Genomic DNA, 26661 nt, shown 5'->3' with positions numbered 1-26661 from the left:
TTGTTTCAGGAAGTTACATGTAATAGAAATAAAAAGTATATTAGTTATATACAGGTAGATTTACTGAGCCTGCAAAGAAACTTAATGCTTGCCTCCTAGCAGATTTTACCCAGGATTTGACCTTTGAACCATAAAGCAACAACAAAAAGTTCAATAGGAGGAAAAAATTGAGTCAAATAACTGTTTCATATGGATCTGCAAGAAAAATCTGTACAATATATTTACAGAGCACTGATCTGTGATGAGGTCTGCTTTACCATTCCTCGTATAAATAGTATTATAAGGTTTTGTCTAACATCTTCTGTCTTTTTCTTCTGCTTTAAGATGCTTATTTTCCATATGTTTCCTCCCATCTCTAGGTCCTCGCTAAAAGTCCTGCTTTAGTCTTTTAGTTTCACTTGCCTGCTGCTAGCTCGTGAATAATCTTGCCCGTCCATCATTGTAAAAAAAGAGTACAAAATATTACATAATGATGTTTTGTATAAGAAAAAAGGAAAATCACACGTAATTACACACGTCCATTGGTTAAATTTACAATGTATACAATGTAAAGTGTAGCGTGTTAAACTTTTCCTTTACCTGATAGACTATCCTAAAACATACTTCAACTTATAATGTTGATTTTAATGATATATAAACCTATTGGACATATGATTTATCATCTAAACTATTTATATGGTGAATCAAGACCTACAGCAGCTTAGCAGTTCTTTACCACTTCTAGATATTTTCAGTTCCCAGTCTGATTTTGTGGCTGTCTTCCTCTGTTGTCTCTATGTGAAGCATTAGTTCAGATATCAGCTTATAGCAAGTGAGCTTGCATGAATTCTTTCTGCTGTCAGTGAAAGTAAAAGTATGCTTGCGTTAATCAGATTGCAGAAAAAATTGTCTTCAAGAGCTGTAAATGTTGCTCTGGTTCTGATGGATGAAAGCAGTTTGATATATCTGTTGCCATCAACACAGTAGACCGAGGCTCTTTTTCTCTGAGTTTAATATAGACTAATATAGACTGCCACCTGATGGCAGGTTAAAAAGTCATTTTAACATTGTTGTGATTGATTGTGAGTTTATCCCAAAGATAGACACTGAGATAAAGGTCTAAAGAATGATTTCAAAATATGTATATATACATTTTTTGTTTACAATTTTAAAGCAGTAAATGCTAGATTATGCTATGTCAGCTTTATTTTTACCTGTGATTTCTCACCACCAAGCAGTTCTCCATCTAGAGATTTCAGTAAACAGAAAATGACATGACTATGACACCTGAGCGAGAGTCTGAACTCTGAGCAGTATTGTCCCGTAAGCGTTCCTCCTGGCTCGCCAAAGCAAAGACAACAGTTCAGCAAAATCAGAATTACAAATCTTGTTTTCTGTTGCTGCACAGAATCTGCATTAGCACAGTGTCTCGGGGTACATTTCTTACATTTTGACAAATGACTCGAGTCTGAAACACAAAGGCAGCACTGCACCAGGAAGCAATGTGTCTGTAGCCATCAGTTCCTACAAGCCTTTGCTGATGACCTGATTAGGAATCTAAGTGTTTGGCTGGCATCTTTATGACTTAGCAGGCCTCTGAGCTGCTCTGTGCAGTCAGCCATAAAATAGGGAGGGATCATGTTCCAAACACCAGCCTGTCATCTACAGGAGAAACATGCTTGAGCTTCTCGGGGGGGGGGGGGGGGTTGGCATGTGTACAGCATTACTGTTTATGCTTTGTCAAAGTGTTATTCATAACTAGCTTCATCAGTGTTTGCAACGTGAATACTCAATTATACAGTCACATCACTCACTGTGGATGTGGAAGTGCTTGGCCAATATTTCAGTGTGGATTTTGCTCCACTGTGTGTTAGTTTGCTTGTGTGTGATTTTGAATACGTCATGCTTTTGTGTATTTCTTATCTGTAACACAGATAGCAGATACATTGACTAGGGGGTTATCTCCCTGTTAGATAGACGCGGCTATTTATCAAATGCATCTGTTGAATTTGCACAGATATTTGATCCTTAATGTGAATTATTCTGCTATTGTGTAGTTGTTCCTTCTGATTACAGTTGTTTGTCTCACACATGAGCATGCTGTCTTCAGACAAAGTCTTTTGTTTTTGGAATCAGCATAGATTAATGCAGTGCAGGGCTAAACTCAAACGTTATTCGTCTTCAGTGGTAGTTTGATAAGTTGTTGAGGTTCAGAGGTCTATGTTTATGCCCATAAATGAAACTGAATATAATGACTGATATCAGTACTGATATTTGGTGATTTAAAAGGCTAATATATATATGTTCTTTATAGTGCTGTCAATAGATTAAAAAAAATTAACTAACTAATCTCACAATTTTCTGTTATTAATTGCGATTAATCGCAATTACTTGATTAATAGCCTGGCTCCAATTACATTTTTTTATTCTTTATATTTTAAGATTGTAACAGACATTTATGCAACACAATGAAGTAAATGCAGAATAAACACAAAGAATGTATGCTGAAATTCAAAGAGAATTTTAATAGTTTTCATCAATCTTTAACACAGTGAAAACTTACAAAAAACCTTTAAGGCCATCAACAGTGACCGAACCCAGGCCTACAGGTTAAAGTGAATATCATAACAATAAAGGGTGCACAAAACAAGTATTTAAAACACAAAAAGACACTGCTGAAAACCCAGAATGTTGAACATTTTTCACTTCAAAGGAGCGATCTGGCTTAGTCCTTCTTTGCACTCAGCCAGTTACTGAGGCAGACTATTTTGTTTACATTGTCTGATGACAAAGAAGCACGCTTTTTTTGAATGATGTGACCTGAGAGTGAGAATAATCTCTCACAAGGCACTGTGGTTGCAGGGGTTGACAGGTACTTGCGTGCAATAGGTGCCAGCCTGGCATGTGCTCCTTCTCTCTTTAACCACCACTGTAGTGGACACTCTCCTATGTCAATTTTGGGCTCTGCTTTGTACAGATTCAGACAGCGGTCTATAGCATCTTCCTCTTCCTCTGTATCTGAATCAGGAGAACCCAGCAAGCAGATGGACATCTTGCTCTTCTTTGGTGAGGGTTCCTCTGTTGTCTGAGCAGATGGTTGGTGTGCATCCGTCTCTGACATCAGAAGGTCATGTACTGATGCCCACACCTCTCTTCTTTCATCTTTGGAAAGGCATTTAAGGTCTTTAAACCTGGGATCAAGGGCAGTAGCGATCTTCAGCCATGTGAGATTGCTGCTGTCCCTCCGCTGAGCTAGGTCTGTGGTAAAAACCTTCTTAAATCTCAAAATGTAGACAGGGTCATCATCTGAGGGCTCCATAATCCTGAACAAATGACACAAGGCTGGCAACACCATGGAACAGGAGACATACCGCTCTCCCCCCAGCACTTCGGTAACATATCTGCAATAGAAAGATCAAGTCTGTATTTTTCTATTAATCACACAGAGACAAACATAAATACCACATATGAAAATACACAGAGAGGTGGAGGTGGAGAACATACTTGAAAACAAAGCTAGAACGCAAAGATAGACACACAATCATGAGAAACAAAAGTATTTACCTGCAAGGTTCCAGTAGTTCCTCCAGCTTTTGCAGTCTGTCAAGCTCCTGGTCAGTCAACATGGTCACCTTGCTGTTTTGTTGAGTCAGGATGGTGGTCAGCCCAGATTTGTTTCTCTGGATCCGCTTGATCATCTCTAGGGTGGAGTTCCATCTTGTTGGAACGTCCTGAACAAGCAGTTCTGTTTGATGTCCATGTGCAGCTTGCTGTGCCTTTAATTCCTGAGCGTTTGCTGGACTATGCTTAAAATGTCCAACAATCTTGCGACATTTGGCCAGAGCCCTTTCAAATGCGCTGTGTGTTAACTGTGACCGTTCTTTGCAGAATGTGGGCCATGCAGGGCATGTGTTCAAATGGAAGTAGTCTGGCGGCTGCAACCATGTTACGAGCACTGTCGGTGCCAAGCGTGGTTACCTTGTCCTTGATTTTCCATTCGTTTGCAACATTCAGAAAATGGTCAGCACACGCCTCAGCATAGTGTCTCTCTTCAGTTTTACTCACTGTTAGTGCAAACGATTGCATAGTCCAGTCGTTATCAATAAAATGCGCCACGACCCCCAAGTAATTATCGTTGTTCACCGAAGTCCAGTGGTCTCCGGTGAGAGCGACGGTCCTTACTTGCACAAGCTTGCTACACTGCTGAGTCCTCTGGTCCCCATACAAAGTGTGCAGTCTCGACACAATGGTTCCTCTCGAGGGCAGATTGTAACACTCATCTCCTGATGCAGCGCGAATGACTTCTCTCAGTCCATCATCTTCTACTATGCTAACTGGTCGGCAGTTTTTAGCTATCCAAACAACCAATTGGTTAATTTTTCTCTCACATTTTTTGTTATTCGTCCACGAGCACCATACTCCTGAAGCGTAGACTGGCGAGGTCCCGTAGAGGTGGATTCAGTTGGGTGTTTTGCTCTCAGGTGATACGCCAGTGATGAACTGCTTCTGTGGTACTTGAATTCAGCTTTGCAAATTGTGCATCTTACTCTCGTTTTGTCCAACAAGCCATCAGGCAACTTCTTAACTTTCCACCCAAAAGTCCGCCCTCGTCCATGCTTGCGTGTGTTAGCTAGTGTTAGCTAGATAGTAGTGTCACTACCCGATCCGTACCGGAAACCCGATCGGTACCCCGCATGCGCGAATGGTGTCTACTTCCGGTCGTAGCGTTTTACGATAGTTATGGGTCAGAGTATCTGTTAAAATGTTAAGAATATTAAGTATATCTTAAAATGTTTGCAATAATGAAGCATTTCAGTACAATGTAGACAAAAACAAAAAATAAAAAGACAGTTACGGATCGGAACTCCCCGATCCTTACTGCGCATGTGCAAAGTCGGACCGTACAAATCGGGTCTACCCGATCCGTACCGCGCATGTGCAGGGGTTTTCTTCTTCTTCTGTTCTTTTAATGGCAGTTTACTCCCCAGTGTACGAGGATACTGCCACCTGCTGACCGAGCGAATGAACCCTATTGTAAACTGAATTGGCGTCATTACAAACGTGTGTTAAATTTGATTTAGTGATCATCAAGTGTGTTTATGCTTGTCTGTGTGGAGAGGATTGACTGGAATAGTGATGATGATGATGTCCGCTATCACTGTCAATTGTCAGTAAACACTTAATCTGGCTGCTGAATCTTCACGTGACACATTGCTAAGTCAATATTATTAAGTCTGTAATTAGGCGCCATTCTTCTTATTTTATGGCGCTGTTGTTCAATCGGGAAACGCTCTCTGTTGAGGAGAAAAGCATGATTTGTTTGTATACGGATTATCCATTGTTTAAATGTCCCGGGCAGTCGAAAAGGAGGCAGAGCTGTTTAGAAATGCTAGGAGCTAACTGGGCGCTAACCGTATCATTCAAATATATTGAATGTCGCAAAGAGAGGAAGTGACGTAAGATTTGCGCATGCGGGGTACCGATCGGGTTTCCGGTACGGATCGGGTAGTGACAAGTAGCATGGTGTCACTTCTTTTTCTAATCATTTCTGTCAGGCCAAACGCCAGCATAGCACACTGTTGCCCCCTCCTCCAGAGGTGCTCATGAGTTTAAAGGTCTTAGATTACAGGAAATTAATTTTAAAAAAATCAGCGTTAAATTTTTTTAACGCGTTAAACATTTCGCGTTGATCTTAACAATTAACGTGATAATTTTGACAGCACTAGTTCTTTAACATTTCTTTTAGCCACACAAAACATTTGTTTTGTGTAGTTATTTGACATTGTTTTATTATCACAGCAAATCATGGATTACTCAACGCTCAGCTCGACTCTGATCAGATCAGCTGAGATCTTGAAGTTGCAGAGTGTGCACTGGTGGACCATCAACACCCATAACATTGTTAAAGGCTATTTCTCCTGTCTCATCTCTATTTTTTAAAATGTTAATTTATCAGCAGTTATAAAGAGTGATACTTTTTATAATTTCGGGCTATATGTCGGGCCTATTGACATATTGGTCAAATTGTATTAATCTTCACATTTTAGTTTAAATTTAAAAGACACCTTGATGCATATTAACAGAAGCATTTATAATTATACAATTACAAATCTATCCATCCATTTATTTTCTTACCTGCTTACCTGCCTTGGCTGCTATATAGTGAGAAGCTTGGCAAATAATCATCATATATAATGATCTTTAACACTTGCATTAATGCTCCTGTTTATGTCTCCAAGGTTCTTTTAACAAAAGCAAATAACTTGAGAATATCATTGAGTGTTAATTATAAGATAAAAATACAAATACAAATAGAAAACTTTAGAACATTTGAATGAAACAGATGATTGAATAAAGTATTTGTTTAACTGGAGCCTTTATTGCAGTACAGTGTTATAAACATTCATTGTTGAAATGGTCCTCTAGTGTCACTATTGTACCACTGAAGTAGTAAAAAAATTATAGATAGCATATAATTTTACCTTTTTTTTAACTTAATGAAAATTAAAAAACCAAACTAGTGTGACAGCATTTATATCGTTGCAAATATTTATAGATGACATGATGGAAGTGTACTCCTCACCTGATTTTTAATATTCACAGCACCCTCAAAGATCCAAATAGTGTTACTATAAGCAGCTCCTGTAGTGAGCCTCCCCCAGCCCATAGCAATGTAGCAAGCCTATACTCAGCTACTGACCTGTCTAATGACTGTCCTCATAGAAACAGAAGGACCCAAATGGGCCAACAGAGGCCAAACACAGGGCCTCTTTGATCTGGAAGTCAGTGCTGCGCCTCATCTCTGTTACTCTGTGTCTGTCTGCGGTACACAGCGTGACCTGGACGCAGGACCTGCTGGTATACCTTATCACTTTTAATTATAGCACTTTGAATAAAAAGTCTGGAAACCTTTGTCCCAGTGGAATAATTAAAAAGAAAGCATTTACTATGTGTAATTTTACTCATTAATATCTTGAAAAGGTAATTTGATTGATTAAATTTAAATTCAAATGAGCCATTAATATTAACAATACAAAAAACTATTTTAGAGCCAATCAATTATTACGTGGCCACTGCCTTTTGTCTCTTGATTGATTATTGAATTTTAAAGTGCTGAAGAAAGTCCATCGCACAGAGCAGCAGAACGTGTTTGCGTAGCTGCTTTACATAGGATCGAACCAGTCACATCAAAAAATCAAAAGGCAGTGTTTTTCTTTTTTTTTCTTAATGTTTTAGTAATCATCATGTTGAAATTGTACAGTACTGAGGAAAAGTCTTAAGCCACCCCTCATTTGGGAAATATGTACAATGATTTATTGAAATGTGTGCAAACATATAGTATAAAAAACAAAAACTGAGTTTGTACAATTCTAAGTCAACATTTGGTATGCCCACCTTTATTCTTCAACACAGCCTGAACTCTAAGGCAACCTTTCTTTCAGTAGTGTTCAGGAATAGTTCTCCAGGCTTCTTGAAGAACAGTCAAAGCTCCTCTTTGGATGTTGGCTGCCTTTTGCTCTAATCTCTGTCAAGATGATCCTACATTGCTTCAGTAAAGTTGAGGTCTGGACTTTGGGGAGGCCAATCCCTGAATGATAGGGTTCCATTGTGTGTTTTTCTATTTGGTTATGCTTTTATTGCATTGGCATTGTGTTTGGGATCGTTTTCATTTTGGATAAGGAAGCCATTGCCAATCAAATGCTTTCCGGATGCTATGGCATTATGGATCAAAACGCTAAGATACTTTTCTGTTCATAATACGCAAGAACCGACAACCAGCTAAATAAGAAATAAGAAAAAATGGAGCCTGTGTATGAAACAAAGATGGAGCCTCTAAGAAGTTTTACAGATGGCTATAGAAACTCACTGTTGTACCTACTGACTATTTTAACCAATAGGTTCATCGTGTTCATCATGTTCTTCCTTATGAATGGCATCTTGGCAACAAACCTTTCATTGAGACCAATTCTGATGAGTGATCAGTAAACAGTAGATGGATCAACTGAAAGATCAAATTAATCTCTCAGGTCATGTGTCAGGTCTTTGGTGGAATTTTGACTTTCTGATACTGTTCATGTGTTCAAATAGTCTTCTTGTGCAGCTTCCTCAAACTTTTTAAGAACACACTACACACCATGCTGAGATGTGTTTTTGTGACAGCCTGCTAGTAACAAAAGCCTAAATAGACAATTTAATTAATGTATTTATTTATCAGTTCATTTGTGTATTTATTCTTTGAAACGTTGTCTGTTATTTGTTGATAATACCTGGGTCCATCTCTTGCGTTAGGTGCCTTATTTATGCTGAAATTATTTATTAAAACCATGAAAGATCTCTGGAAAGCCTGGTGAACTATTGCACAGGACCATTAAACATTACAAGAAAGTCTGGCTTCAAAGTGAAAGAAAATTTGAAGAAATGTGGGTTGGCTTGAGACTTTTCATAAAGAGAAGTCAAACAAATACAATGGTTGGCAGATTGATGACTCATGGGAAGAAATTTGAAAAACTGTATTTGTTTCAACATGAATGCAAGAGGTACAGAAAACAGTTAAAGAAAACACAAACTTGTGATTTCTCATTCTTTAAAGTATTAATCATGCTCCAAAACAATAGAAATGTGTGCACTGACACTTTTTCAGTTTGCTGATCATCAGTATCCTGTAGTCCCTAGAGTATTAGACAGTGCGATCAAGCATACGAAGATAATACACAGTCATTCCTATCTACCATTTAAGAGGTCCATATATCTCTGCATGTTTCCATAGATTCATATTTTAAACAAGAGGCAGGACTTCACCCCATCACTGTCAAAGTGCAGCTCCAAGGACAATCTGAAGCACTCTCCTCGTGGAGCCAATGTATGTACCCTTCAAGCTTTGCCTTCCTCATTAAGAGGATGGGTGAATGCCTTATATAATTCTAGTTAGTCCAATTCCCAATAAATATTTTGATTCATATCTCTTTAGGTAGTGTACAACATGTTGCTTCTTGTTGTGTTGTGCAGTGTATGGGTAGGTTAATAGTATCAAAGTGAGCTAGTTTGTATTTTACCCCCCTTTTCACTGTAGTTTGGCTCTCGCTTTTTAATTTTAGATACAGTTGTCTCTTTTCACCTATAGTTCAAGGGGTGACAAATGTCACTTATATTATAGGTTATATATTACTGGCATTATGAACGACCAACAACAACATAGCAAGGAGGATGCATGCTTCTGACTTTTTTCTAATATTTAGCCGACTGTCTAGCACAAAAATGACCTGATGGTTAAGAGAAAGATCCACTTAGTTGACCATAGCCTTAGCTAAACTGTATACTTGAAAATGCAGTCCTGTTGGATCCATATGAATACTGTAGCCTAACCTTTCTTTAGCACTTTACCCCAAAAAAACCCTGTCATGTATCTGTGATTAGTTTGACATTTAATCCTGCACTATTGTGTGTATTAGGTCTAGTCCTACATTTCGTGTAGAATAATATGAATAGTAGTGAGTCGAAAATAGATTAAATGTGTTTTTTCTTCCCCAGAAATCTCCCACTAGTTGAGTGCTGTTTTTCTTTCTATCCTCTTCTTCTTCTATTTTTTCCCCTTTTTCCTCCATTTATTTCCTTCTGAGGGTACATAAAATGCTTGTTTCCTCACTTTAGTTTATCCCACAATTCTAGGTCACATGAGATATAATAGGTCACATGCTATGCTATAGTTATGGTGCTTTGTGGCAAGATAATGTTTGCATATCTTGTGGATATTCTGTGGTGTTACAAGCATGAATAATCTGCTCTCATTATTCATTTAGTTTGCTACCTTGTGTTTAGGTTGCATTAAGAAGAAAGACAAAAATAATTCCTCTTTTAAAGAAGGGGAATAAATTCTCTGTTATATTTAGCTATTAAAAAGTTATTGATAGTGTAACATTTTACTGGCAGTGGGTGGAAAATTATGGTTCAATGTCCATTTATAGGTCACAGGAGCTGTTTAATGAGACCACTTGTGCATACCTGATGTTTGAAGGGAAGTAACAGCAGAAAACCTTGTGCTAATTGAGAACTGAATGAAAACACTTCCTCTTTGTCTATGTCTGTTGCATTTTAAAGAAATTCTCAATATAGCATAAGAAAGGGCGTCTGATCCCCCGTATCATAAATACCCCACAAATGAGATATACTTTATATGTTCTTTATTGCCTCTGGTTGTTCCAGCAGTGTTTTGAACCGAGACTGAATGTCTCCCACATTCTTTGAACAGATGTCCATATATTTGAAAGCACTCCTTGTGTTTCATTAAGGAAAAGGAAAACAGTTCAGAGGCCACATACCCGAAAGTCTCCGTTGTCCTCATCTTTTCTAATTCACAAAATGTGTAAGAAGTGTATGCACTGTCATTTTTTTATCTGGTGTAAACCCCCATTGCTTTTGCTGTGCTGTCGTGTAAAAATGAAAGCTATTTATTTGTTGTTTCAGTACTGTTCCAACTCTGCTTTGTCTGCATCTCACTCCTGCTTTTTCTCCTTGCAGCTACAGAGAGTCAGCACACGTCACAGCACATTCACAAGTTTCATCATCCTCAATTCCTAAAGTAGTGGCCTCAAATCAAAGAACTTTCAATTTGTGTTTTTAGCTTCTAAAGGTTCATCAGTTGTTGCATTTTGGTTCATAACCCAGGTTCACAGACTGTCACAGCTCACGCCATGAGTCAGATCAAATTGTCTTTTCCTCTGAGCTTAAAGTGATCGTATCAGTTGAATGATGTTTGTCCTGGGCAACAGGGAAACTACTAGTCCAATTGTACCGCCAAACACAGTCAGACATCTATTTAAACAGTGGGAGTATACAAACTGTTTAAAAGACTTAAGCCCAAGCGTTTTCCCACCTCATTCCTCACCTCCACCCTGCAGGTTTTCATCCCCAGTGTTAAACTGGACTATAGCCATGTTCAGTCTAGGTGTGGGTCCTTGGACAGGCGTGGCTACTCGGCAGGAGGTGGAAACGTGAGTCTTGTGCTGCAAGCCCATTGTGTCAGTGTTGTTGTCGGTATTATTTATGTGCCGTGCTGTGCTGTGTTTCCTCTGTGTTTTCCTGTATTTTTATTAGTTTATAGTTAAGTCACTCATTCATTTGCAGTGCTCTTACTAGACTGCTCTTCATCTTTGCATTATTCTCCACCAGTGGTTTGTGTCCTGCAAGTAATGATACCAAGGGCTGAATGTGTCTGCCTCCAGAACCTGACATTTGACTAGTCTGCTGACTTAGCTTCTATGGGCACTAGCCAATATTAGGATGTAGCCAAGATATCAGGAGATTAGAAAAAATAAATCCTTTTCAAAATGCGGGCATGTTAAAAAAAGCTAAGTCTTTGTCAGATGATAGCCAGTGGTTTCAGTATTGCATTTTACCAAATGCAATGTCTTTATGATCCCCATCTTGACTTTGTAACTGCATGCAGACATAGCCTGCTTGGAATACAAGTCCAAAAACAAAACAAAACAAATAAACCCAGAAAGCTTCTGGTACCAAAAGATCCATCCTTGTACATATTCATGTTTGTTACACTTTTATGCTTAATGCTTTTCTAATTCTTTATTGTATTTTGTACTGGACAGAGAAGCTCATCAAATCTTATTGAATTTTTCTTTATATACGATGAAAATAAAGCTAATAAAGGCTTTCTTCTTCATATGCAGAAACACACAGAAGAGAAAGTAGACTTAGTGCTTAACAAAATTAGCCCACTCATTGCTAGCAAAACTCTTGCCAGCATCTCTCATCCACAACAGGTAGCACGCTGCATGAAGCACTTGATTAAGACTGATTACAGCCATCTGAAGGCAGCAGGTATAGTGTGCGCTCCATCTGCAGTTTCTGATTTGAGTAATGCACATTAACAATGCACAGTTACGCAAGCCTAATAACAATGAGACAGCTAAAACGTATCTCTTGACTTTATATCACTTCCCTCAGAATGATCTGTTCCCATAAAACCTCTTTTTATTTGATTCTTGCTACAGCAGCTGAAAAAAGTAGTGCCAGGAACATTTATAAGGTCAGTGCTTTTGGCACAGCAGATATTATCTGTTCAGGTGACTGTAGTGATTAAATTTATCCGTTGTGTAACAAGAAACAGCTATTATTTTGTGCCCAGTTTTACAATAGCGGCCTCAAAGTAGTGAAATCAGAGTTGGCATTGTGTGTATTATTCTGTATTCTTACATGTTACTTGTAATCGCTCGCCTTTAATTATCTGCAGATAACCGACATCAACCTAAAGAGACACGTGGTAGCACATTTGCTCATATATTGCAGCATCTTAGTTTCGAGAGCCTCAAATAGAGTGGCAGTACACATCAAGTGAAGAATGGCGCAAAGGCAGACTGGTCACTTTGAATCACAGCCGCTCAACTGACAGTACCTGCAGATTTTTAGGACAAGCCCAGCACGAGTTAAGGTCGCTCAGGAGAGCGAAGGTGGAGAGGGGTGGTTGGCTGAGTTGCTGAACGTAAGGACATTAAATTGCAGATTACCATTTGCAATCATACATTACTAAAAGTTGTTGCATATAACTGTGCATAATTTCATGAGAAGTGCTCTTTACTCTTTTTTTTTTTTCTTCTACTTTACCCTCTGTTGCAAATTATTATATTTGGAGATTACATCAGCTCCCGTCAGTGTATAAAAGAGCCAGTTGTATTGCCTCTGATAAATTAGACTAAAACTGAGGCAAAGGTTTGAAAAAATTAAAGCCATAATTAACTATTAGTCGGAACATCTTTATTACATTTGATATAAATAAAGAAAACAATGTCATTTCTCCAAATTATGCATGTAAACACTCAATTATTGCAGTTCTCTTTTGAGAAACAATTAAAAATGGATTTCGTACTACTCTGCTAATGTGTCAAATCTACACCAATCATCCACAACGTTAAACCCACTGATTGCTTAAATTAAAAAAAAAACATGTATCGCAGTGCTATTACGAAAAGTGTTATAATTGTTTAGTCATCTTATTATGAAAAATGTGCAATTAATGAAGGTTCTTACTGTTAAAGACTTTGGATCCTTGTGTTCATCAATGATACTTTTACATGTATAACCTACATAAAAGGCATACTAGCCTTTTTCAGTGGCAGCGGCCTTTCCCAGCAGACCAATGTGCTCCACCAAGCCACAAAAACTCTTCAGCAATGACTTTAAGAGACCAAAAGTCCAAGGTGTTGACCCTGGCTCCAAGATCCCTAATGATGATCTGCAGCACACAGAAGAAACTTGATCCACAGAGACTCCAGCACACCAAAGGACCCTAAAGGACCCACTACCATCATCATACAGGGCCTCCATAAGCCCTAATGGGTCCAAGGTGCTTTGTACAAAGACCTTCAGAAAGATGGTTTTTAATGTTGTGTCTGATTGGTGTTTTCACTTCTTAGTAGAACTAATAAATTAAGCAATCAAGTGCATCTGAAGAAAAATGCATGTATCTGGTTTATGTTCAGTTATGTGAATAGGCCAAGAATTTGCATTTGCAAAAGATACTGTGTTATGTAAGAAATCAACACATACCATACAAATGAAAAACATCAACAGTGGGGTTAATAGATGCCTAAGTGACATGACTACAGGAGTGATGTGCCAAACAGTAGCCTGATGTTCACCCACGCTGACACAAAGCACTTATAATCTCTTCTCTTTAAAACTCATATGCTATACTTTTGCTAGTCTTTTGCATGTGTAAGAGACTTGGTGTTCTTTATCAGTCCACAGCTTCACAAAACAATAAGGCCACAACAAGGTATATTGTAGGTAAAGGCTGCATACAGTATTGTGTGCTTGTGTGGTGCTTTATGTGTCATCTCACTTTTTCTGTCATTTTGTGTCTCGGGCCTTGTAAAGAGGGTTGAAATTAAGGGACACAAAATCACTGGTTACAAAAGACATTTGTACTAAATCAGCGACATGGCAAAGGTTGCTGACCACAGGCGTGTCTGCGTGATTCATCTCAGGATGTGGTGTATCTGTCCTTGTTCATCGTGCTGTGTTTAAAGCTTTATGTTTGCTGTCTCATCAGTTCACTCCTTACACATTTCTCTGCGGGTTGCTCTTCAGACCACCTCGGTGTGTCCCTGCCCTCTCTTTGCCTTACACTTCTCACAGTTATGTGTATCTTTTCAGTTTTATAAATGGGACAAATTATTTTCAAGACATACTTACAGCTTGAAAACAGGTTTCTTCGGTTACAGGTACAATCTAGATCAGATGTATTCCTCTTGATAAATCAGGGGGGGACCTGATGATCTTGCCTTGAACTGTGGGCTCTAAACTTGCCTTTTCCTGACTGTGTTCCTTCCAGGTACAAATACAGAACAAGAAGATTGACTTGAGCCACGTGACCTCCAAGTGTGGCTCTCTAGACAACATCCATCATCGGCCAGGTAAAGGTTTGCAGTTCCCCTACAAAGAGGGCAACACTGCACTGCAGTGAGTGTGCTGTGACCAGAAGGTTGCTGCTGCAGTCCCTTACTTTAAAATCTGAATTTTATATGTGGGATGTCCAGGAGGCCGTCGAACTGCTTAGATACACTTGAGCAATTTATCTAAATTTCATGAGCTTTTGAGTTCAGACTGTGGTTATACTGGAAAGCCTCAAGGTATGACTGCATGTGAAGCTAAAAATGTGAGTAGATAAGTTGAACTGCATGCTCCCATTTTTTCTTTTAGTGAGATAAGGAAGAGCATAGTAGACAAGCCAGACAGGTAAACAGTGTTGAGTTCAACATTCATCACCCAACTCTGTTTGATGCTGCTGGCTTACAATGCCAGGTAAACCCCAGTGCGCTTCCACCTGGTCTTATCATTACACGATAATACCAAGGGACACAGATTAGATGTTCTAAAACCTGTTTACTTGTGTTTGTTAGACAAAGAATTTCCTACCCTATGTAAGTGCATGTATTCATTTGGCAGTTTTTTTCTTAACTCCTGAAATAACATGTCAATCAGATGCAGCTCCTGGACCAGTCTGTATCTAAATATGCAACAACAGTGGAAGCAAGCAGTAAACTGACAGCCTGATAGATGTGTCCGCAGGTGGCCGAATGTAGGAGGTGTTTTGGTCCCTGGCAGTATTTTCTGAAATTTGTCTTTATACCTTGAGTGTTAGAGTGTGGGATATGATGTTAATAAATTGGGTTACATCAAACCTGGAGAGGGTTTTACATTCAATTTAATGTTTGCTCATCCAAATTTCTGAAATGCAAAGTAATAAATTGCCTTCACAGTAATCCCTTAACATTCCTAAGTCCATAGGACTTGCACTAAAAGAAAACTTGCATATTGGTTATAGGGGTTGCTGTTGGTAAGTTTGAATATTTCTTTTCCATTAATACAACAAAATAAATTATCTGATGCTATTGGGCAGTGTGATGCTCTGTGACAGTCATATTAAAAGCTCTACAATTAAAATCTAAATCATAATTATTAGATGCCATAAAAGTGGTTTTATGTTTTTTATTCTTCCGAATAACTGCACAGAACTTGTGCTTATATTTAACTGAATTGGCCTTTTAAATCATTTTCTGAATTTCCAGCTTAATTTACAGAACTGGAAAGATTTAGTTGCACTATCAGTACTTTGGCAGCAAAGCCCCCTGCAGAAATATGGAATCCCCTTTTTATTTAACCATAGAGAGTATTGGACTGTCCTGCAGCGCCACCTGCTGTTCATTCTGCCATGTTTATTACAGTCTTTCGTCTATTCCTAAACTCATTGAGAAGCTACTGGGGTTTCATACTTTAACTCTGCACAATTTTTAACCTCACTCTCTCATGTGACCTTTAATAACTTCTTAATAACGTGGGCGTGTCTTGAGTAGATATTAGGTGGATATTTGGTGACGTATTCACATTTTGTTTTTCACTTGATGCTGTTTCAATTTCAAAATTGAAATAAATACTTACAATTAATATAGCGCTCTTCTTACTTAATAGTTTTTATACTTCTTCTGCTTTTAAACAGGAGGTGGTAATGTGCGTATCGAGAGTGTGAAGTTGGACTTCAAAGACAAAGCCCAAGCAAAGGTGGGTTCCCTGGAAAATGCTCACCACATTCCTGGTGGAGGCCACGTCACGGTGAGTGTCAGCTCCATGCTTCTAATCAGCCATTCAAGGGAAAACATCAAGTTATTGAGAGATTGTCCTACTCATCAATTTAAATATAAGCCCTCATAAGTAATAGCCTTTACTCTTCCTTTACTCAATATTCACCCAAATCTCAGGCTGTGCAGTAGTCAGAGAAATTGCAAAAAAAGCCCAAGGCCTACATCTCAGACTCAATGTTCATGACAGTACAATTAGAAAAAGATTGCACAGATACGTCTTGTCTTGAAGGTTGTCAGGAGAAAGCTTTTCAACCAAGCTCAGGTTGCATCTAAACCTGCAAGACTTCTAGAGCAGTGTGCTTCAATCAGACATCATTTAGATGTTTAACTGTAATGTGCACTGTTCCATGTAGTCAAAACCAAAGCACAGCATATCAGCGCAAGCACCATATATCAGTTGTCAAGCATGGTGGTGTGATGATTTGGGTTTGTTTTTGCCACAGGACTTGGGCACCTTGCACTCAGTCGGTCGACCGTGAACTCCTCAGTATAAGTACTCTATGTGAGGCCATCTGTCTGACAGTTAAAGCTTGGCTGAAACTGGGTAATCTAACTAGACAACGATCTTGTTGCATTACAAACCAGAAAAAAGGTTTTCCAGGACTCTGCAGTCATGTGAAAAACTAAGAACAAGCAAACCAGGAAATTGGTAATAGAATCTCTGAGAAAACCACAATGAACTGATGCAACGTAAAGAAGAGTACGTCGAAATTCCTCCACAATGACCTGAGAGAATGATGACGTCGTGTAGAAAATTATTACTTAAGATTATTACTGCTAAAGGTGGTTCTAGAACAGGGGTGGGCAATCTCAGTCCACGAGGGCCAGTGTCCCTGCAGGTTTTAGATCTCACCTTGGGTCAACACACCTGAATCACATGATTAGTTCGTTACCAGGCCTCTGGAGAACTTCAGGACATGTTGAGGAGCTAATTTAGCCATTTAAATCAGCTGTGTTGGTTCGAGGACACATCTGAAACCTGCAGGGACACCGGCCCTTGTGGACTGAGATTGCCCACCCGTTCTAGAAGATATTAAACCATGGGTTGTACTTGGTTTTTCACATGACTGCAGAGTCCTGGAAAACATTTCTGTAGTAGCAATAACTTGAAATAATCATTTTCTGTATGACCATCAGTCTCTCACGTCATTGTGTGTGTGCATCTTAACTATTTGTTTCCATAGTTCTGTAGTCAATTAAGTTTAAATGTTACAAAACAGTGTTTCCACCAGGCCAATCTTCCAAAAACTTGCTGTATTCCTTTAGCAGTAAAGGTACAGTATATACATCAGTCCATACATGACTGCTCTTAATAAGTGATCAGTAAACCTCTGGAGGAATGGCAGTTTTTCCACTTGTTCTAAAACAAATCAATATTACATATGACGTCTGACAGTAATATTTGTTTTTCCCTATTCGCTTCTCACATCACACCATCTGCCTTTAACAGATTGAAAGCCACAGGTTGACATTTCGGGACAATGCCAAGGCCCGAGTAGATCACGGAGCCGAGATCATCATCCAGTCACCAGGTCTCTCTGGCTCAGTGTCTCCCCACCGCATCCGTGAAAGCCATCTATCATCCTCCGGGAGTCTCAACATGATGGATTCCCCACAGTTAGCAACCTTGGCGGAGGATGTCACTGCAGCTCTGGCCAAGCAGGGTTTGTGAACACTGGATCTCTGGATCGCTGCTCTGCACCCAAGACGTCCTCATCCTGATCCATTCAAACTTTTCCGCCCTCTCCTGCCACCCTAAGGCTGACTGATCACCGCTACTACTCAGCTAAACCGGTTCTAAGTAGAGACTCAAAGTAGGAGCTACTGTACTTTGGTCCTATTTACTCTGTTTTCTGTCTATTTTAAACCCAAACGTCCTATTTCTGATTGATTTTGATCTCCCTCGTTTTGAATCATGTTGCAAAGAAAAGTTTGCTGTAACCTCTAAATAGTGGGGACAAAAGATTGGCTTTACTGGTCTTGGATCAGTGTTGAAGAAGCAACAGCCTTTTTTCTACTTTGAATAAGAAATAACGCGACGACCACCACACCACACCGCACGTATTGCTCTTGTTCAGTAAACGTGCATGGACACCCTATCAAAACACGCATCCTTACTGCAAGTCATTCTTGTCATCCAATATATAATATATTTATCAAATATATATAGAAACATGTATAAAATAAAGGTTCTTTGCCATCTACATGTCATGAAAACATTTTAAAAGGAAGTGACAAAAATGGCTTGAAAATCTGTAAAATTGCATTTATGCAAGCAACTAGGTCATGTTACCACGAGCATGTATGGATTCAAGTCTTAAAAGAGGCTATTTTGTAATTTAAAATAAGGATTTTAGTAAGTTATTTCCTCATTTATTGGATAAAAATTAAACAAGTTCATGTTTTGTAGTTAATAGTTGTTTACAGTGTAATGCTTGGTGACAATGTCAGACAGCTGATTTGGTGTTGCTAAAGAATGCATCTCAGTCATGTCAAAGTGCATCACACACTTGCACCTGCTCAGCGGTTCAACGCAGAAGCCTGTCCATACATCACAGCAGTATTAAACACTGGCACTCATTCAAACATCCTGAAAAGGAAAGTCTGTTCAGACGCAGCTCACAAGAATAAACTGCACTGACATTTCTCCAGTATTACAGGCTGACATTGCCGTCATCGGGACTGCCGGAACCACAGAGGAGATGCTACAATTTGCGACCTGATATTTAGCAGAAGATGCAGCTACTCTGAAATCTGTCTGTGCGTGTGCTTTTTGGTGCAGGTCCCCTGCTGTTTTACAGCGGACGCTACCGTATCTGGATGTTTTGTTGCAATATGTGGGAGAATAAATTGGACAAAAATATTTTGAAAAATCCTAAAAGTTAAAAAGACTCAGTCAACTCCTGATATGTCTGTTAGGAAAAAAAAGTGTTTGGGTGATCTAGTTTCTTTTTCAGACACCATTTGTGGTATGCCCTGCCTCCTGCCTACTACTTACTGCCCTCACCTGCAACTGTTTGTTTGCTTCCGTGTTTTTTCTGCATTCCCCATCTCTGTGTGCCCCTTCCCCACCTCCTACTCCAACCTACAGCAACTGTAAATGTATTTAAAAGGTCAAGTAGATGTACGCAGTTTTTCTCTTGTTGATATGACCCCAGTTACAATAATTAATGACAATAAAATGACCAAAAAATGGGAAAAAAAAAGTGACATGTTTTGTTTTCCGCTAACCAGAAAAAGCACCGCGTATATAAATTCAAAATGTCAAACCACTTCCTTTTGAAAACATCTGGCTTAAAATAAATGTCCAAATATCAGCGTACAACACACGGAGTCAAAAAGAGGGAAATTAAATGGGAGTGTGAAAAGTTTATTGTGAAATGGCAGAGGATACAATAAGTTAAGACTTAGGGAGGGTTAGATTGGAAGAGGATTGAATTCATTTTGATGGCCAGTCCTGGGCCAAATGAGTCACTTTACTGGCAGATAGAGAGCCAGACAGGCAGTAAGTGGGGAGGGATGGTCATCGTTATTCCGCCTTCCCATCCATCACTGTTCCTCTGTGACGAATATAAACCCCAATGACACTGCGGGATTTTGGTGAAGATAACGAAAGAAGCACCTCATGAGTAATCAGGATAGCTTTCCAAGTGACAGGAGGAGGAAGAGAGGAAAATAAAAAGCACCAGTTTGGACAAAAGAGGAAAAAGAAAGTGTTGAAAAAATAAAACAAGGATTCAGGAAATGATATCTCATAGTCCTTTGATCCCCCTGCTTCCACAGATGGTACAGGAAGCAGCGAGCGAATGCAGCGACACCATGGGGTCTGCACATGTACGATGCTCACCACCACGGTGGCAGGGTCCTTACACAGACATGATGTGCTTGACGAAGGCTGCGGGCGAAGGCCGGGGCGGGAGACAGAAAAAAAAAAAAACAAGAAAAGAAGAGAGGGAAAACTGAGTGAGCTGGAAGAAAAATACATTCTCAAACTTCCATGAAATAAACATATGTTTAATTTACTAAATGTGAATACTGACACTGCAGTTTCTGTTAACACCCTCATCATTCATTACATTTTCTTTGCTGATAAAAAGCACTTTGTTCTTTGCTGTTTACATTTTATGAGCAAATCACAAAGTAAGAAACTATCTCTGCTGTGGTTGTTTCTAAGATATTGTTTTCTGTGATTCACAGCATTTAAAGTATGAGAGTTTGTACTGTCTATAATCGCTTCATCTATTAAGCTACACTTTTTTGTCTAGAGGACAGATGACACTAGAAAAGGTTTGACAGTCACTTCTTTAAGACTATAAGAGAGACTTACAAGAGGCTAAGATACTGTGTGTTAACTCCAAAAAGTCTGGATTGAACACTTCTATTAATATCAAAGAAATGCAATGACATCATCAGGGGTGTGAAGCTCCAAGATAGGAGTCAAATAGTTCTCACAGATTAGATTAAGCAAAACTTGTAAAGTAATTCTCACATAAGATAAAAACAATCTATAATAATAGAATTCATAATTATTATGAACAGCGTGAATACTATCAGCAGCAGTAATAGTATCATCATGTTTTTATGTAGCTGTTGTTGGACTGTGTGGCTCACCCTCATAGTTGACACAGCCGTTCTCATCCTCTTGTCCTGTCATGAGAGCGTCAATCTCAGCCTCTGTCATCTTCTCTCCTGCAGGGGGAGGCAGAGGACATCTGATATTAACAACACACAAAGCGACTCGGGCATGCACCTGAACAGATCGAAGGAAACGCATCCTAGGCTGACTCACCGAGTGTTGACAGGACAATACGCAGCTCAGCACCCATCACTGTGCCGTTGCCCTCCTTGTCGAAGACGCGCAGACCCTCAACATAGTCTTCAAATCCTGCCTTGTTTGGGCTGTTGATGATGGCCTGGAGCATGGGCAGGAAGCCCTCAAACTCTACTCTCTTGCTGGCCATGTCTGCGTGAAAGGAGGTAGAGTAAGTTGGATCTAGAGGTGACACTAAAGGGAGGCTCAGAGTTCTAGAGCTTCAGCAGGTTCACGATTGAGCACAGTGCAGTTCTATTTTAAGGCACATTTATTACTTTGTTTATTTATTTATTAGGTAATTTGTCATTTTGATCTTGATTGCAGTCTTGAGTTTGCTCAAATCTGCACCTACACCATCATCTGTCTTCTTTCAGTTGCTCCCTTATTCAAAGGGGCTACCATGGCAGATTCACATATTGGATAGGTTTTTATACCACATGCCCTTCCAGGGATTTGTGTCTCCTCCTGGTCTTGAACCAGGGATCTTTCTCATCTTAGGCAAATATGTTAACCACTATAATAATATAGTTCTTCTGTTAGTTTAGAAGACAAAGTGTGTGTGATTAAAAACAAAAAAGTATTCGATCAGGCTACGTTTTGTACTGAAAAATACAAGACGTGGACAAGTGTGAGCATGTATTGCATAGCTCTGTGCTACACTTCACAGTTTGGGAAAGTTTATGAATGAATATGACAATGTTGACCACTAGCCGGCAGCATAAACAATTTATTATGCCATTTCCTCAAAGGCACAGACCTGTCCACAATATAAGACACTTTTGATGAGCAGACTATAATTTCTCAAAATGTCAAAAAAGCAGCTACTGATAATTTCTCTGTCATACTTGCTATCGTTTGTGTTTGACAGCAGCACTGCACACCTCTTTTGCATATTTTACCAAAAAACCCAGAGCTAACCATTAATGTTTACCACACATATTATTAAAATCAGTTTAGACAAATTAGCCTTTTGAACTATGCCTCAGTTAGTAATGTTCCTTGTTTTAGCCCAGTGACGACAGCCTGTCATACTGACATCAATACAAAAAGCAAATTGCTAACTTATCTTTATTGGGATTAGAATGAATCTAGTCATGTATGTCATGCTCCCTAACATCTTCTGTAGAAAATCTTTAAGTGATCAAGTGAGGGAGCAGTTACTAAATGTCATTACTGTACCATCAGCAGAGGGGTTTCCCAGCAGTTTGGTCACCTCCTTGTTGGTGGGGTTCTGTCCCAGAGCGCGCATGATGTCAGCAATCTGGTTGAAAGCCACCTTGTTGTCACCCACCCTGTCGAACAGACCGAAGGCCTCCCGGTAGTCTGTTTAACAGAAGCAAGAGAGGATTTTGCCTGCTTAGTGATCCATAATTTCCATTTTTATTTTATCTCAAAGTTGGTAAAGTTTATAATCATTATAGTTTGTTAAGTCTTTATCGTGGACGGTAAGACATTTCTGTTATATTCCTTCTAACTGTAGAATTTATTTATTAAACAGAAACTACAGCAATGCAAAAACCTATTTAAAGAAGAAGAACTGCATTTGGGGCACATTTACATTTGATTGCATAAAAATAGCACTAACCTGAGGTATTGCAATATTTTTGCATTTATGTTTGTATAAAAGAAGCTTGTGATGTTTATTTTATAGACTAGCACAGTTGCTCATCAATATATGTGATATGCATTGTCATCTGATTGTATGTATATGCAAACATAACATATCTTACTTCAAAAATTGAAGTTATAGTTTGTGTAAATGCTTTTTTTTAATCGAGTCACTAGTTTATATTTCAGCCTTAGCTGTTGCGTGTCAGCAGGTGGAGACAGCTATGCTACAAACTGACAAGGAAAATATCTAACAAGTGCAAGACGTCCCAAAAGGTTGTGGTATTATTGGCTGAATAGAGTCTCTCCTGCCGATCTCGTCACCCCTCATACTATTTCCATCTCAGCTGTCTCCTTCTCTCTCAGTCAGCGGGGCAATGGGCTCTTTTAAAAGACCACCTTGGAATTGATAAACATAGCTGAGAATATGAGCTCCTCCTTTTAAAGGCAAGGCCCTCTGTGGGGGAGCTGAGTAAAAGTAGGGAATGCTGACTGCAGTGTAACAAGCAGCCTGCCAGACTTCAGGTTTGGTCATGTGGTTCCAACCAACAGCACACAGGTGTTTCTATCTGTCAAACACTACACTATCATTTTACTGTGCTTCCATCTGTAATCTTTAAATCTCCCGATCTTTTCTTTTTTTTTTTTTCTTGGTTTTTTTTTGGATGTTGGCTCTTGGAACACAATGAGATATCGCTGATCTAGTGACACAGAGTTCTAAAAAGCATGTAAACAAGCTAAAGTTAATATCTGGTCACAGGGATTTGCTGGCTTGATTTGTGACATGCGACCCTTTCGTTATTAAATGATGCTCTTTACAGCCAAACTGTGATGTGATCAAAATGCTTTTTAAAATGTAATCTGGGTGTTTTTAACCTGACACCAGTTGTCCTATTTGTTTTTACTAACAAGTTCAGTTAGTTGATGCATTTGTTGCTAGTGATTTTCATACAAGAAGCCACATGTTTAACCACATATGCGGTTTCTTATTCAAGCATGCAAATCAGTCAAGCTTCTGAAACCATAAAAGTCTTCTTAAGACTGACTGTACACATGAAGTGTTCCTGAGCTTCATTAGCCACAAATGGGCTTCAGAACAGATTTGAGGGCTTTGTGGAATTTTAAAATACAAAAATGAATGAGGTGTCCAACTGTCAGGGATACGCTGAGACCTGTTATGTCTATTGTAGTTTTTTTTTTTTTTTTTTTACATTGCTGTACTCTGTTATTTCTCTTTTGCTCCCTGTATGTTATTAAATTGATGGAATTTGCAAGTCACATTTTATGATAAAGGCAGATTTTCAGATTTCTCTGACGGAGGGCCAGCTGAGTTTTGTGGACTGTAACAGTATAGAACTGAGGTGAATTAAGTTTTACATACCTTCAATCTGGTCTGCGCTGAATTCCACCTACAAGCCAATATAAAAGCAACATTTTAGTAAAAAACATGGAAAGGCAAAAGTTATCACTTGCCATGTAATAAACATCACATTTGTATTCAAACAACGTGATCAGGCACTTCCCATTTATTGTGCCCTAAACAATCACATCAAAACCAAATTTAGCTTCATATTATGCCACATATGTAGGTCCATCTTTAGCTGCGTTAACATGTCCACATTTGGTGTCACTCTGCATTGCCATCACATATTAGTCCCTACTCTGATAGTCCAATCCAGAGGGCCCAGGGTGTGGTCTAAGAGATCTAAGACATGGTGCGCTATCCATGGTCCCACTCATTCTCCCCAATACTCTGCACACCTTTTATTGTGGTCCTGCCAACCTGCAGTTGCTCTCACTGACTCTCAAGTGCGTATAAGCTTATAGATATTCAAATCATTCATATAAATGTAATAAATGGTGATTGCCCCTCCCCCGCCACTCCACCAAGCTCTTTCTCCATTTAGCAAAAACACTGCATCCGTCTACTTCTGTCATGCAACTTTATGAGTAGAGAGAGAGAGAGATAAATCCCAGTTCTTCCTTCCTCGGTATCCAGCACCCCAGTGTAGATCTGGTTAAGCCTTCACAGGTCATTGTACCTTGATGGCGGAAAGGTCGACGGCGGGAGCTGCGGGAGCAGGGGCTGGCTCGGGCGCTGGTGCTGGTGCAGGTGCGGGCGCAGGTTCGGCTTTCTTTGCGGGAGCCTTAGCGTCCTTCTTGGGTGCCATTTTTGCTGATATTAGAACTACTTTGGCCCTGAAGCACAGACAATTCCCGGATCGGGTGACACACAAAGACTGTAGCACAGACTGAGCACAGAGGAAGAAATCACCGTTGGGGCGTATATATATGTGACTATTTTTCCTCTTGACCACCCGTCAACCCTATCCCCGTGTAAGGATTGGATAGCGGATGGGAGGGGTGTGTGTATGTGAAGGGGTTCTCTCTAAACTTGGAATATAGGGCTACGAGCCAGAAGGTGTTTAGCCATATAGCTATAATCACAAACGAAAACATTGAAACGGCGTGAAAGGTTACCCGGGGTCCCGCATCTTTCCGCTGGATCGTTTCTTAAAGGATCTACTTTTACGCACCGCCCCCACTTTTACGCACAGCTTTGCGCTTCATTGCGTACACTATCTAAGTAATATATTCTGAAATGTTTTTCAGGCCAATCCAATAGATGATATGGATACATTAACACAAATCAGCGACTATCAGACCATTAAAACCTGACCTAAGAAATGGAAATGTGTCTGAGTAGAGGAGAGATAAAGCAATTTGAAGGAAAGTAAATAGCAGATCCCGTGGAGCTGCAATATTTGACATATGACAGAAAATGAAATCAGCTGCTGTCAAGCAGAAGTTAATGTGAGTGATTATGAGTGTGAGAGCAGAAATACGTTAATGACTTTTTTCTCTGAAAAGAAAAAGACGTCCATGGTCATATCCTCTAGGAACTGCAATATCAGTGTTTCATTAAACACATCTCTGCTTACCACAATATTAGTAATGTTAGCTGAGCTGATCTTTGACAACATCTCTGATGGACTCTTCGGGGGGCTTCATTTTTACCATCAGCTGTGTATCCACGCATGGCACAGAAATTTATTTTAAATATAGCACAGATATCCGTATTTCCAGTGAGTTTAAGGTGACGATATTTCTAACATTCCTTTAAAATATTACACAACATATCTAGAATATGTGCAACTGATATCACGATGGTGCAATCATAAGAACATGGCACATTTGCTTTAATATTTAGCTTGACATGACCCTATTATATGTGGTGCCAGTGGAGTATTGATACAAATACATTTGGAATATGTGTGTATCTAAGAGTGTAGAAAACTCAAAAGGGAATAAATGCAGGTGACGTTTTATGGTAAGAAATATGTCTGCTGTTGGCTGTAGTCAGAAAAAAAAACCTAACTGATCAGACTACTTCAAATTAATATGTCAGTGTCAATATCTCATTTTTTAGATGAACAGGTGGTGGAAGGAGTGTCTTTCAGAACTAATAAAGAGCCATTGTTTATTTCTAGTCACGGATAATGTGCGTTGGATCAGCAGCTGTGGTCAGTTTGATTCTCTACTGAGGGAGGTGAATGGGGAGGAGGGGTCACCACAACCACAGGAAGGATGTGACGTAAAGGCAAAGGGAGATGGCGACCTAGTGGAGCTTTCAGCTGCTGATGCCAGTAACCGAGACAAGGCCAAGAGTGCAAATTCTACCTCCTTAATTCTTGTCTATATCTGTCTCCCAGTGCCAGCGGTGCCGCCCTGCCCCCAACACCATGACAGGGCCAAGTGACGAAGGAACAGCATAAATTCCTTCACCCCACAGCCCCCAACCCCTACACACTCCCCACCCACTGGCTTTCACTGACCCCATCTCCGTGAGGGTAAGCCAGAGAAAGCCTCAGTCCCTCAGCTGTCATCTAGGCTCACCCCCAGCACTCCACTTCATCTTCTTGGAGTCTGACTTCCCTTTACTCCCTCCCCTATAGAAACTCTGCCCCAGTCCTTGCACCTGTGCTGCAGTCCAAACTGAGCTCCACTATAGAACCTTAATGGATTCAGCAGCACGATAGAGCTGGGCTTTATTAGGAGGTGATGGCAGGTCAGCTTATGAAAAGAGAGAAAAAAATGGACAGATCAAGT

The 26661-nt window shown here is 39.6% G+C and overlaps 2 protein-coding genes and 2 pseudogenes across 9 annotated transcripts in view; 1 reads left to right on the top strand and 3 right to left on the bottom strand.

The window, feature by feature from the left end:
- Positions 1-19812, top strand: part of map2 (microtubule-associated protein 2) — a 105972-nt gene extending 86160 nt beyond the window's left edge. For 3 of the 8 annotated variants that reach the window (XM_085136363.1, XM_085136368.1, XM_085136370.1), the window contains 6 exons: positions 6703-6837; positions 8747-8839; positions 10875-10967; positions 14324-14405; positions 15989-16101; positions 17581-19812. In XM_085136363.1, the coding sequence (XP_084992489.1) occupies positions 6703-6837; positions 8747-8839; positions 10875-10967; positions 14324-14405; positions 15989-16101; positions 17581-17802 (738 nt within the window). In that variant the 3' untranslated portion in view covers positions 17803-19812. The remainder of the gene's footprint in view (positions 1-6702; positions 6838-8746; positions 8840-10874; positions 10968-14323; positions 14406-15988; positions 16102-17580) is intronic. The other 5 variants (XM_085136369.1, XM_085136367.1, XM_085136364.1 and 2 more) reach the window with 4 other exon arrangements.
- LOC146500852 (E3 SUMO-protein ligase ZBED1-like) lies at positions 2325-3334 on the bottom strand (annotated as a pseudogene).
- LOC146500851 (E3 SUMO-protein ligase ZBED1-like) lies at positions 3536-4103 on the bottom strand (annotated as a pseudogene).
- Positions 19480-24834, bottom strand: myl1 (myosin, light chain 1, alkali; skeletal, fast). Its single transcript, XM_085136387.1, has 6 exons — positions 24594-24834; positions 23933-23960; positions 22123-22266; positions 20920-21093; positions 20742-20819; positions 19480-20025 (listed from the first exon to the last, which is right to left on the bottom strand). Exons 1-6 carry the CDS (start codon positions 24720-24722, stop codon positions 19997-19999), a joined length of 582 nt encoding a protein of 193 aa, XP_084992513.1. The 5' UTR covers positions 24723-24834; the 3' UTR covers positions 19480-19996.
- Between the last annotated feature and the right edge of the window lie 1827 nt (positions 24835-26661).

This window comes from Neolamprologus multifasciatus, chromosome 16 (genome assembly GCF_963576455.1).
Source record: "Neolamprologus multifasciatus chromosome 16, fNeoMul1.2, whole genome shotgun sequence".
Taxonomy (NCBI): Eukaryota; Metazoa; Chordata; class Actinopteri; order Cichliformes; family Cichlidae; genus Neolamprologus; species Neolamprologus multifasciatus.
The sequence above is the reverse complement of the archived record's forward strand: the minus strand, read 5'-3'. Positions and strand labels throughout refer to the sequence as shown.